General features: G+C 35.5%; 1 protein-coding gene across 2 annotated transcripts; it reads right to left on the bottom strand.

Moving 5' to 3' along the window:
* Positions 1–5,211: 5,211 nt before the first annotated feature.
* On the bottom strand, positions 5,212–11,114 carry LOC144556516 (lysine-specific demethylase JMJ703-like). 2 transcript variants are annotated; one of them, XM_078304896.1, is made up of 12 exons: positions 10,965–11,114; positions 9,982–10,244; positions 9,803–9,874; positions 9,609–9,686; positions 9,049–9,507; positions 8,733–8,960; positions 8,476–8,637; positions 7,782–8,150; positions 6,406–7,432; positions 6,209–6,312; positions 5,892–6,089; positions 5,212–5,673 (listed from the first exon to the last, which is right to left on the bottom strand). In XM_078304896.1, the coding sequence occupies exons 2-12, from the start codon at positions 10,240–10,242 to the stop codon at positions 5,413–5,415; spliced, it is 3,219 nt and encodes a 1,072-aa protein (XP_078161022.1). In that variant the 5' UTR covers positions 10,243–10,244; positions 10,965–11,114; the 3' UTR covers positions 5,212–5,412. The 2 variants fall into 2 exon arrangements, with proteins under 2 accessions (XP_078161022.1, XP_078161021.1); XM_078304895.1 differs by having other exon boundaries at positions 10,794–11,055.
* Between the last annotated feature and the right edge of the window lie 1,496 nt (positions 11,115–12,610).

Consider the following 12,610-nt stretch of genomic DNA (forward strand, 5'->3'; position numbering starts at 1 on the left):
TGTATATTCTTAAGAAGTCACTAACCGAGGTAATTAGCATGAACACTAATTAACCGTTACTAGGTTAGTATGTGGATTAAAAGATGGTTAAGTTTTACAAACCATAGACACGAGATGTCATTTTAATCACATAGATACATGTTCTAGGAACATGGTATTTGACATACCTCGAATGAAACATTGAATAGAATTGTGTTCGTGTCATTAATGTTTTCATTCAGTGCCAAGTTCCAGAGTATGAGGTATTTATCGTTCCTACTAAGTAATATGTATGTGTGAGTGTTATCTAACGCTGTCCGTAAAAAGCAGTCATAACGGTAACATTTTCATATGTGTAGCTTAGCTAAGGAAGTGATGGCTTACCAAAAGTACTATTTGTCCCTTGTATTTTATACGAGCTATAGCATCACTGGGCCCCTTGGTAGAGTTAGATTATCTGCATGCGGTATAATTACAAGAGTAATTATATTTGATAATCTACTCAAGATCAAGAAAAGATTCAGTTAACAAGGATGACACACATCTACCTTGAAACTGATCTGATAGATATGAGACAGAAGAACAGACACAAGTAAATTGTTTACTGGATCGTGATATTGTACAGTATAGCATCATCTGTGTAATTGGATGGTCATGATGTATACTGCCAGATGCCGCTCATGATTATAGAAGTTAAAACAGTTTTAACTCTATTTACCAACATAACACAGATCCTATTGGGTCACACCATATAGGGGCTAATCGGGGAATCTTACTGATTAATTATAAATTGATTGTAATTAATATTAAGATGGTTATAATTAAATTATACGTGTTATAATTAAATTATATTTGTCACGTAAAATGACAAAGCAAAAACTAATGGTTATAATTAGTTATACTTGACATAATTAATTATAATTAATTATACGTCATTTAGAATGACAAACAGAAGCACTGGTTAGTTTATAAACGTGTTTGACATGTTGTATAAAAATTACCAAACGAAAACCGTAGACGAATATAATTGTACATGACAATTATACATATTTGATTTGGATATTTACTATTCATAATAGGTTTGGGTTAATGGGTTTAGAATCCATTAAACTAATCTAACCAATATGAAGTTGCAAAATCAAATTTGAATGCCTCTCCAAAACCGCCATTAAAGGGCAAAATCGTAATTTTGGCAACTTCGGGGGTATTTCAGTCTTTTGCGAACCTCCTCGAATGCCTATAAATAGAGGGGCATAGGTGAAAGAGAAAATTCACTAATTCACGTGTTAATCTGATTACTTCGTTAATTTGAATTTCTCTCTTTCTCGGTTTACGGTTTTTCGATCAGTGAATAGTGTTTTACCAAATTTCGCGGTATTTCAGATTTTGCTTAATAGTGAATCTGATTAACCGAAAGTTCGTGAATAGTGTTATTACGCCTTTTTGGGTGAATAGTGTTTTTGCTGTATACCGCGATTTATAGTATTCTGGCAAAAGAAATAAACCGCTCTCTGGTTAGTCCTGGTGGATAACCAATAGAGGTATCACACGTGTGATACTCCGAGTTGATTTCATCCCTGGTGTAACTCTTCTCGCTCATCTGCATTCCAACTGTGATTTGGAAACAAGGTATAAATTGTTATATTAATCTATTTAATTGGTAAATAGATTTAAAGCTTTAGAAAATCAATTATGGAGTAGATCTGTAAATAGGATTAAACGGATCTTCTTGATTCATTTAATCCGTAGCTTAAGTTAGATGTAAAAATTTTGTTTTACTCTTTCCGCACCTTAAGCAAATAAATGGGTTTGAACCGTCAAAACCCCAACATACTTAATCAATGGGTTTGAACCGTTAAAACCCTACAGGGGGTCCATCAACGCCATCGGTTTTGTATCCATAATAGACGGTAAAAAGTTCAAAGTAATTACAGCACTACCACTCATGACGTACACCATCTGTACGGAAGCACATTCGATGGTAAAGGGGCGATGAGAAAAATATTTTTTTGTAGTAGTGCCTTTTCTAATTAACCTTCATAAATATAAATACTAAAATATAAGAAATTAATACTTGCAAAATAAAATATTAATACTTGCGTGCGTAACTTGATATGACCATCCTTTTTCAGTCCTCAATGGTTCCGCGTCAACATCCCCAATTCCTTGCAAATGAAGTAGTGGTGACCCCGCATCACCGCATCAACATCCCCAATTCCTTACGTTAACGTTTCTCTAACAAAAATAGTTAACCACATAGGTATAAATACTCCATGTACTGAAAATAAATACTTGTAATATTTGATATTAATACTTTCGTATGTCAACCAGTGTCATATGTAAAAAGTATTTGTAAGTATAGGTATAAATACTTGCACGACGAGGTATAAATACTTGTGTGACGACGAGCCCAAAAGTATGTCATCATGGATCTTATTTGAAAAAGAAAATTGTGTAGAAAACATTCGTGATTTTAGATTTGCAAAATTCCTCATAGATTGTCAGAAATGTGGATGAGATTGAATGAAGAAGAAAAAAATACCTCTAAAAACATGTATAGTTTCCCCCATATAGTTTGAGATTTGATTATAAAGACAATTATTTATGTAAAAATTATTCACCTTATACGTATAAATACTTCTGTGCATGGATATTAATACTTTAGAAAAAACAAAAAAAAAACAGTGCTGGAGTTTTTGTGGTCTCCAAAACAATTATAGAAGTTAAGTACAGAGATAAAACGAGGAATAGATGTGCAGAACAATTATTAGAATCCTAAAATTTTATCACCCATGGTCAACATATTTTATTACTGAACTATAACTTAATTAATTTATATATATCCGACATGCCCTTGTACCCGGTACGTATCAACATATAAAATATGTGATACGTACAGCTTATTATATATTTGAATCATGGGTTGCACATTTTTTCAATTATAGATTAATTTGTTGGGTTCTTTTCGTTTCGTTTGAGTAAAAATAGGGGTCAATGCCCATATTTGATTTGCAAAGTAGTGGTGTAATTAACAAAAGGAAAAGAAAAATAAGTGGGGTTCTGTGTGTTTTTTTATTTGACAGAAGTTGAGATGTTAGCTGCTATTTTACCTTTTGAAGGGAATGGAGGTAGTTTTTTTTTAAGACTTTGATTCGACATTTGACCAAATTTAGTCTGATCATGTCCATCAGACCGTCCGATTGACTTGTTGAAATTTTGTTTAAAATGATTTTTGATCCTCATAGAAGTCTGAAATTCCTCTGCAACTTTTGTTTAAAATGATTTGGCAACCAATGTAATGCGAACAACCCGCCAAATAAATGATTTTGAAATGAAAGGACGTCATTGTGTTTCTCCGAAGAGATCGATTAAATGCAAAGGTTGTATGTATTTATATTTATATAAACAAACAAAATACACCACATGAATGAATGAAGAAATTAAAGGATGGGTTTTGATGTGACCCCACGATATAATCTCCCAAGTAGGGGAATGGGTCCCACGAATCGGAGGCACCACATGGTATCACGTCCTGAGTGTCGGCGCAATGGCGGGCATGAGACGAGTGAGTTGGCCACGTGTCAGAATATGACAGGCTCTGTACAATGTACGGAAATGCTTTCAGTCGGAATCCATCAATCAATTTGATTACTTCTCTGCTCTGCTCTGCTCTGCTCGTGTGTTTGTGTTTGTGTTTGTGTTTGTGTTTGTGTGTATGGATTTGCGCGCGTGTAGTAGTAGTCTAGTAGACTAAAATTAAGACTAAGACTAAGACTACTAGTAGTAGTAGTAATTTCGTAAACGCTGGCTGCTATTCAGTTCTGAATTAATCTGCTCATCTCTGCTCCGTCGGATACTTCTCGGGATTTGCGCTGCCAGTGCCACTAATGCTACTGCCTCTCTGTCTGTCTGTCTCTGTCTGATCCTGATGAAATGTATGTCAGCACTAATTAATTTAGCATTTAAGCAACCTTACCTTTGCTTCTCACTTCTCATAACTTTCTCCAAAACTTCACTCTCGTATTTATCTCCCTTTAAAAAATTGTTACATTTTTTAGTTAATATATAATCACCTCACAATCACATATTTTTGGTTACTCAGACAGTCTCAGGTCTAGTAACATTAGAATTCACATCCTCTAAGATATCTCAAACTTTGAGTGTTTTTTTATGGAAAATCTCAACCGTTGAATTGAAATACGTTCTGCACGAATCCCAAAGCACATATAATATATATTGCCCGTGCGCTATCCCCGAATAGGCACCGTACGTACATGTCAGTCACGTAAAAGTTGAGACACACCTCATATATGCTTCCTTTGCATCGATTTAATTAATGACGGCATAAAAAGGTTTAATCCTAACTAGCATGAACCAACCAGACCTAATAATTAAGCTAATAGAGAAACAAACATTAATTAAAACCATAATTGAAAAAGAATTATCTGTTAAAACCATGGGCCTAAATCAGTACTAAGAAGTATATAATAATAATAATATCATCCGGACACTGTGGAGCCTTCAATTCAATTTATATCATGAGGCTTCATTGGGCTTTGTGACTATCGGGCTATATGGCCCAATAAAACTTAGGTCTAATCTTATCTACCACAAGCAAAATACTGTAAACAGTAACATCACAAGCTTAATTTCGATCGGTTTAGTCGGATTAATGATTAATCACATGCATTCTGGTACCAATCAACAAGCCAACAAGTAATCCCTGATCGATTTAGATTGAAACACTGTTCAGATCGATCATGTGGTCCAAGAGTAATCCCTGATTTAGATTAAAACGACTGTTGCCGAAATAAGTTATATATTTCATAACACATGATTAGCTAGGCCACAATTAAGTACTCCATTACTAGATCTTATGAGCTTCTCTATCTTCAAAGGAATAACTCAGAGTTTTAACCTCTAAGGACAGGACCAGTGAGAGCTTAACATGGTTAATAGGTTTGGGTTGAAATGTACATTTGTATTTGCCAGATTTCTCCATGCATTTTTAATGCTTTCTTTACTTTCGTTCCTTTTTTTTTAGTGGACAAAATGGTAAAACAAAAACAAAAAATTCATTTCATTCCGTTTACCTTTTGTTTCCATTAATAATCCGATTCAACAATCTTATGGAGCAACAAAGCTATAAGATATATGACTCGCGGATTCTCTAAATCAACAAATGTACCACCAATAAGATTTCTTTAAACACCTAACTAATAAGCATTTGTAATCTATCAATGAAGAAACTCTGCATGATCTCATAACTAAGCCGCAATGTCGTGTACAAAGAAAAAGAAAAAGAAAAAAAAAATCTACAAGTCCACCTACTTTAGGTGTTAACGTCCCGGAACACGTGTACACTATAGTACTTTAAAATAAAATTAATAAAATGAAAAAAAATTGTATGAATTAGATTTATTGACCTCATTATCAATCTTGAAATATCTCCATTTTTTTGTTTATAAGCAACAATGCATCTTGCTTGGGAATTTCATTAGATAAAATGCCTAGCAACGCTTGCAATTCTTCTGGGTTGGCTTTGTTTACAAGCTTTTCTAAAGCACTAATACTAGTTGTAAGAGGTTTTTCATTTGTTTTGGGAACTGCTGACGTAGCAGGTATTTGTTGTGCATTAGGTCGTGAACTCCAATATTCAGTGCATACATGATCTTCATCTAGCAACTCTATTGCCTGTTCAAATCCAATACAAATTAAATTAATGAGAGAAGAACGTTTATTACAGTTTCATTCAACCCAATAGCCGAATGCAATTTCTTCAAAGTTAAACAAATTTGAATTAAGTTATGATAGATAAAACTTTCATGTAAATGATGTTCATGTTCTAAACTGAGTGAGTGATGCAAATATGTTCAAGAAGTCGCCATGATAAATATTATAAGAAACTATACCTTGACAATGTTAGGTGAGGTCAAGCCAAACATTTCGAGGCCATCCAGGGATCCAGGAGGTTGCAACATGGTAAGCTCAACTTTTCCTTTTATGTGTTGCTTCCTAATTTCCATATTTACCCTCTCTCTCACCATCTCCCAGCATCTCACTGCTGACACATGTATGAATACTTCATTTCTACATTCTTCTACCGTCACCTGGATCATATTTATCAGCAATCATTTGAGTAATCACACCAAAGATTTGTTATTTACCACAGTAACTTCAGTCCATTATAGAATCAGATATAGAAAAAGGTTGAGAAAGTTCAGTTTACCATGAATAGTGGGCCTATATCACCACCATCCACAATTTCAGATATGTAATAGCACATCTGTGTTGGATCAATGACGCTCCGGTACTTCACTCTACTTTTAAAACCTACATGCAACAAAAATTCAAAATAAATGAACACCACGGAATAAAAGAAAATTAAACATTACAGAAAGTAAAAAATCATAATATGAGAGTTACCTTTAGGGTATATGACCTGGCCTGTGCACCATTTGTTCCCACACAAAATGATCCCATACTCTAGAGGCTCAACTATATAGTTGATTTTTCTGACAACACTGGCAACTCGTGGGCCCCCCTTGTTCTTGTGCATTAACCTCATGTCAGGCTTACAAGATAACGCCACCACCACTGATTCAGTATTAGAAGCGGAGTCTGAAGTTGTACATTCAGACGTACTATTGGAGGTGGCTATCGCCAACTTTTGATCCAACAGCCGAGATGAATTTGACAAACTCGGGTCTTCCTTTACTGGCACTATATCGTTGCCACTACAGTGCAAAGTGGCATCACCCTTAGACACCATTTCTTTTTTTGTTTCTTTGGATGGCACAGTCTCCTTGTCAATTCTCGAACTAGTCGACTGAGAAGAAGAGTTTGTCAGGCTTGAGCTGGGGCTTGGGCCCGAGATGTTACATTCTTCTACCTTTGGTTGAAATTGTGTAATATTGCTTGGGAAATTGCTAACCCTAGAGCAAGTATCCTTCAAAACCAACAAACTTGTTGGTTTGTTCTCAACTTTGTTAACTACCTTCTCATCCTGGACCGAGCTCTGTACTCTTACCTCTACTTGAGGAACCTTGGGTTTAGTATCTTTCCTAATTTCCTTCTTCACCTCTTCTTTGACAGTATTCTTTGTATTCCCTTTAGAGATGCATGAGCTCAGACTGAGACGTAGGTCTGACGAGGCCCACTTAAGAACAGCACTCAGCTTACCAGAGACAGCATCAGCTAGAACATTGAGCTCGGATATATCATACCGAAAGAGAAAGAACCGTGTGCTCCAGTCGCACGTGCACAGGTCCTTTGCATGCAAGAGGCATGCGAACCTGTCAGGGTCGCATGTGCAACCTGCAGCAGAGAGGTGCAGATCATAGTGGCACACCACACATTCTCGGTCGGTTGAGTCAAACTCAGTCTCCATCTTCTTAGGTTGAGAGGTGTTGCATAGGTTTTCTCTCCTTTCACGCTCTATACCAATCCGTGCCTGGATAGGAAAGGTAGGTTAGTGCAAAAATCTCAATATAAAAATATTTTTGGAAGCTTATCAACGGTGCTAGAAAAGAAAGAAATGTTCCACAAAGGTCATCATAATTTGGCTTGAATTAATTGACCAATACAATATTAGCTTGTCATTAATCATTTTAGAAGAAGTGCGCTCTAACAAAAAAAAAACTTGAAAGAGAACAGATCTAAAACCAATACTGAAGCAATGTATGTTAAAAACCCAGAAAATTTTCCAAATAAATAGTCATTTATTAAAATTTCTGAAAAACTGTGCCATTATTTGCTCCTAAAATAACAAGGTTATCTCCGCCTTATTCAATTAGACCAACCTTAAGGGCTCTAGACAGTAAGCCATTAGGCCCAGATGCATTCTTCCAACGCAAATTATCTTCACTGTTATTCTTCATAAACGAGATCTCCCACTGTGCTCTGACAGCTTCCCTAGAAGCTCCCAGGAGTAACTTATCGTGAGAAACCGAGATCTTACGTGCCTGCTCCCGGTACAACTCAATTGCAGTCTGGCCATGTGGCAACCAATCAACCGGTGCCACGTTGACAGCTTCAGCACAGTTAAACCCACAGTTGAAGCCTGCATGGTATGCCCGGGGAAATGTAAGGACAAATTCGCCCTCACGCTGGACAGAACGGTATACTGGCACACCTTCTTGCTTTAACAGCGACGGTGAAAACTGAGTTACCTGAAAAGAAAAAGAAAAAGGAATTGCTTCTTCAGCACTAGAAATAAAAGGCAAACATTTTGGTAAATAGCCGACCTATGCCACTCATGTACATCAATAATATTAGTAAGCAAATTTTATTTTGTATTTTTTTTTTCTACTTAGCTACTTGTTGGATTGATGCTATTTTGCTAGATAATTAATTAATTGATACTTAATCAAAGCATTTTTTTAGAGCTCAATCGATGTGTAATTCAATGTAAAGCCAAATAACTTAAAATTTCTCATAGACACCTAATACTCATATGACTGCTTTAGAATAATTGTAAAAAACAAGAATACTCACCAGATTGTGAAGCAGGTCAGGTTGTTCCTCAAATAAATCTGGCAGGCGCTTCTTCATTGCAGCCTCCAGTTTCGCTGCATCATTTCCAGGGACGCCATACCAAATCTTTGGTGCACCCATATGCAAATAATTCAGCGAGTACAAGTGGTGGTCTTCCACATGCTGTCAAATTAGCACATATACCCATTATCTTTATCAAATTGTCAAGCACAAATGTTGCATATACATAAAAAAGTTTGGGCTTTTTAGCTCCTTACCCAGCAAAAGGATGAGAAGCACATGCCCACATAGAGCCATGGCACCAACACTCCAGAAATATCTCCGCTTTCAAAGGAAAGAACTGAGCCGGGAAGCTTTGGGAAGTTATTCAAGTTCCAACCAGATTTTACATACTCTTCGCCAGTTTCTGATAAATTTTCTGGGTCAGAAATTTTTGGGAAACCACTTCCAAAACTTCCGGTTTCCAAATCAGCTCCATACAGTACCTATGTTAAATAGAGAAATGTAAATTTTCAACAAATAATTAATGACTTGGATGCTAAGAACCAACTGGAAGTTCATTTAGTACAGTACCTCTAGCTCTGCAGTAGGTTTCTCTACAATCCGCCAATATTCTCCCTCGATATTTTCAACTGAAGGTTCAAACCCTGGATTGGTATTGTCTCCGAAATACTCCCTTCTAAAATCATCAGAATATTTCTTAAATGTATCTAAGGTGAACTCAGGACCTGGCTCAAACCCAAATCTCTCAACAGCAGATAGATTTTTTCCAGCTTGATTGGTACCATTTTCCACGACTTTTCTCCGCTTCCTCATGGTGTTTTGGTTTTGGCAAGATTTATTTGCCGTTTCACGATTTTGGAGCTTATCTAACCTCTGCACACGGGTAGCAAATTTAGAATTTTCCCAAATATTTTTAGCTTTGAGTTGACATGGCGGCCTCCATGTCCATGGTGGAACGATGCGGCAGATACCATACAGCTCTGCTTGTGGCCGTATGCTTTCTATGTACTTCAGTGTATCTTTGAATTCCTAGTAGAAAATTAAAAATGAAATTAGCCAAGACCAAATAAAGCCACTAACAATAAATTTGCAATGGTAAAAAGTTTACAAAATACAAAGTAATTTATCACCTCCTCTGTTGGATAGAACACGAGAGCATCACCAACAGGAGGATTACATGCACTGTCAGGCTTCCATCTCGCCACAACCTGTCATAAATTCAAATAAACTTTAACCTTAACATAATAATTATTAAAACAATTTTTTGTAAAAGAAAGCTCATATAAAAGGAGTTGAGAAAAATAAAATCAAATAATAAATGTACTTGTTGACAGTTCAAACATTCTGCGCATCCACGAAGAACCCCTTTCGGTAAGCTACGACCCGAAGGTAAATCCTGTTTGAGATTGAATTTATTAACAATTACAAAAAAAAAAAAAGTCAAAAGAGAGAAAAAAAAAAAAAAGTAACAAATTTATTTGAACAATATGCACAAAAATAAACCTGAGAGTAATCATCTGTGCAATTATCAAACTGGCTGTAGTCAACCGACCTCCTATTCCTACGTGACTTCCTCTGATTTTCGGTTTGAGTTATGGAAACGGACTCGCTGGCTGAAGTCGAAACGGCAGGCACGCCAGTGGGGGCCCCACTGTCTTGGGTTGCACCCAATGCGAAAGAAGCGAAGGGGCCAAAACCTGGCGGAATGGCCGGATCTGAGTGCTGGTTAAGCATAGTAGTAGAAACACACTCGGTACCCATCATAGCTGCAAAATAATAAATTAGATAAATTAGTAATTCATCTTAGATTCTTATCCTTTACAAATTAATTGTGACTAGTTAGTTAAATAAAAGCAGCAAGATGAAGGAACATATCTGACAAGTAATAAGCTGATTTAAGAAGGACAGTAAATTTGCACAATTGGAGTTGATAGAATGAATCAACACATGCCATGCATGTAAAAAATAGCAAAAAATACAACTACCATAAAAAGGTTGTTAAATAGAAACTATAAGTCAATCCAATTAAAAGATATAGAAAATCTTCTGGGACTCGAGATGTAGATCTGCATCTACCTGATAGAGAAAAGATAGATCTATTTCTATCCAATCCAACTTAATAAATAATTGAACAATCGACCTACCTAATTAACAAAGTTTAATTAATTGATTAATATTTTACGTCCTTCCTTCCTCATCTCAGATCTGATTTGAAATTATTTTCCCCCAAATTTAGCATTGACAACCATCATTAATTGAGACACAGAATCTGATGATAAATCATGTCTGATTTTGAATTAAGTTAATTAGCTTACAATTTTTGAGACGAGCTCTGAATTTTCTCCTTTTGGATTTCATTGACTAAATAAATAGGAATAGGAATAGGAATTGGAATTGGAATTGGAATTGGAATTGCAAGAAGAAAAAGGGTAAAAAGCAGAAAAAATACAGAGATCCAACAGAAAGCGAAATTTAGCAAAATTTACCAGTCCTTTTAATTTGCAAAAAGAGATTCGCAATAGCTGATCTAGTCAAAAATAATTCCGCAATTGGTAACCCTAGATGGATAAACAAGGGGCGTCGGTACAGTGGGCTTGGCACAAATGGTTTTGGTGCACCACCAAACCAAACCAACCCACAACTTTTCCCCAAACCCAAATTATTAATTATTAATTATTTATTATTTATTATTCAAAATTCATACCGACTACCGAGCGAGCGCTAATTAATAAAAGTTGCGTGGAGGAATGAATGAGATTGAGTCGTACTCGTGCCCAAGGCCCCAAGCCCAACCAACACCAACTTAGTTGTTTATTATTATTACTATTATCTTTAATCAAAACGTAAATTTCCAGTAAAAGGCATTTGTTATGGTTTCAAGAAATAGAGAAGAAATTGTTGCTTTTTTTTCTAAATAGGGAGATGTAAAAGTGGAAATGAGATAATAGAAAGAGAATTACCAACTATATTTAAAAAGTAGAATACCTTCCTTTCCAAGTAAAAATGATAAGTTTTAATTATAATACATCAGTTTGTGGAAGCATTAATTAGAAAGAAAGAACTATAATTTTGTAAATGTGCGTAGACTGGTAGATGTGGAGTTAAGTTTGCTTTTGCAATTTCTTGCACGGCAGCCCAGCCCAGGGGACCGCGTTGTCCAGCAAAGCAAAGCAAAGCAATCTATTATCTATCCTCCTATTAAGTATTATCTTTGGGAGGCCTGGCCAGCTGGCCTAGATGAGGTGAGATGAGATGAGATGAGATGTGGCAAGAGATCAAGTGGAATCTGTATTACGCTTCATATAATCCCATCGATCAGGTATCCGTTTTACATAATATGTATACCAAAAATTCAGTATTAATGTAAAAGCTTCCCATCCCACCACGAAACTTTGCCGTCAAATTTTTAAAAAGGATAAAAATAATTAATAATGATTATCAAGAATTAATATCGAATTATCTAGATCTGCACGCACAGAATTTTAAATCATAATAATTAGCAGGTAATGTTAATGAATTGTACGGACTTCATTTCATGTATTTAGTATTACTATTTACAGAGCGGAGACATCAAATTACGAAACCATACTACATATTACATAATAGACATAAAACTAGCTTATTACATCACAAAAGTAAATTGTATAATTAAGCCACAACAAACAACATTTAAAATCAGAAGCCACCGTTGGATCAGCGATTTTCAAAGTGGCTTAATAAATAGTAAAAAAATTCAGAAAAATGTAAAATTTGGTCTCCAATGACATATTAATATGGAGAACAAGATGAACGGTTTGGATCGATCATTTGGACTTTAAAAATTGGAAACTGAATCGGTTGCACGGGAGGGTTGGTGCAAACGTTTTGATATTAGTCATTCTCTCTCTATATATATATATATATATTTTTTTTTGATTGTTTTCTATACATATTTTATGCAGACAAAATAAAAAAATATTACTAACTTGTAAACTAAAATTCTATTAAACACAATGTATAAATAGACTTGTAAATCTCCTTCATCACTTGAATTCAAAGACTCAAAATAAATAGAGTAGAACTAGGGTGTTCTTAAGTTCACCAAGTCAGTTGGTGAACTCAACTCTAAAACCTATCGGATTGGCTTCAAACA

The sequence above is a fragment of the Carex rostrata genome, chromosome 7 (genome assembly GCF_964058835.1).
Source record: "Carex rostrata chromosome 7, lpCarRost1.2, whole genome shotgun sequence".
Classification (NCBI taxonomy): Eukaryota; Viridiplantae; Streptophyta; class Magnoliopsida; order Poales; family Cyperaceae; genus Carex; species Carex rostrata.

What these genes read in the sequence shown, in the direction of transcription:
- LOC144556516 (XM_078304895.1), bottom strand. Translation starts at nt 10,836, where the DNA reads ATGAAATCCAAAAGGAGAAAATTCAGAGCTCGTCTCAAAAATT. An exon ending in GCTTCTCATCCTTTTGCTGG is followed by an intron (nt 8,638 to 8,732) that starts GTAAGGAGCTAA and finishes CTAATTTGACAG; the next exon opens with CATGTGGAAGACCACCACTT. An exon ending in CCAGGTCATATACCCTAAAG is followed by an intron (nt 6,313 to 6,405) that starts GTAACTCTCATA and finishes TGTTGCATGTAG; the next exon opens with GTTTTAAAAGTAGAGTGAAG.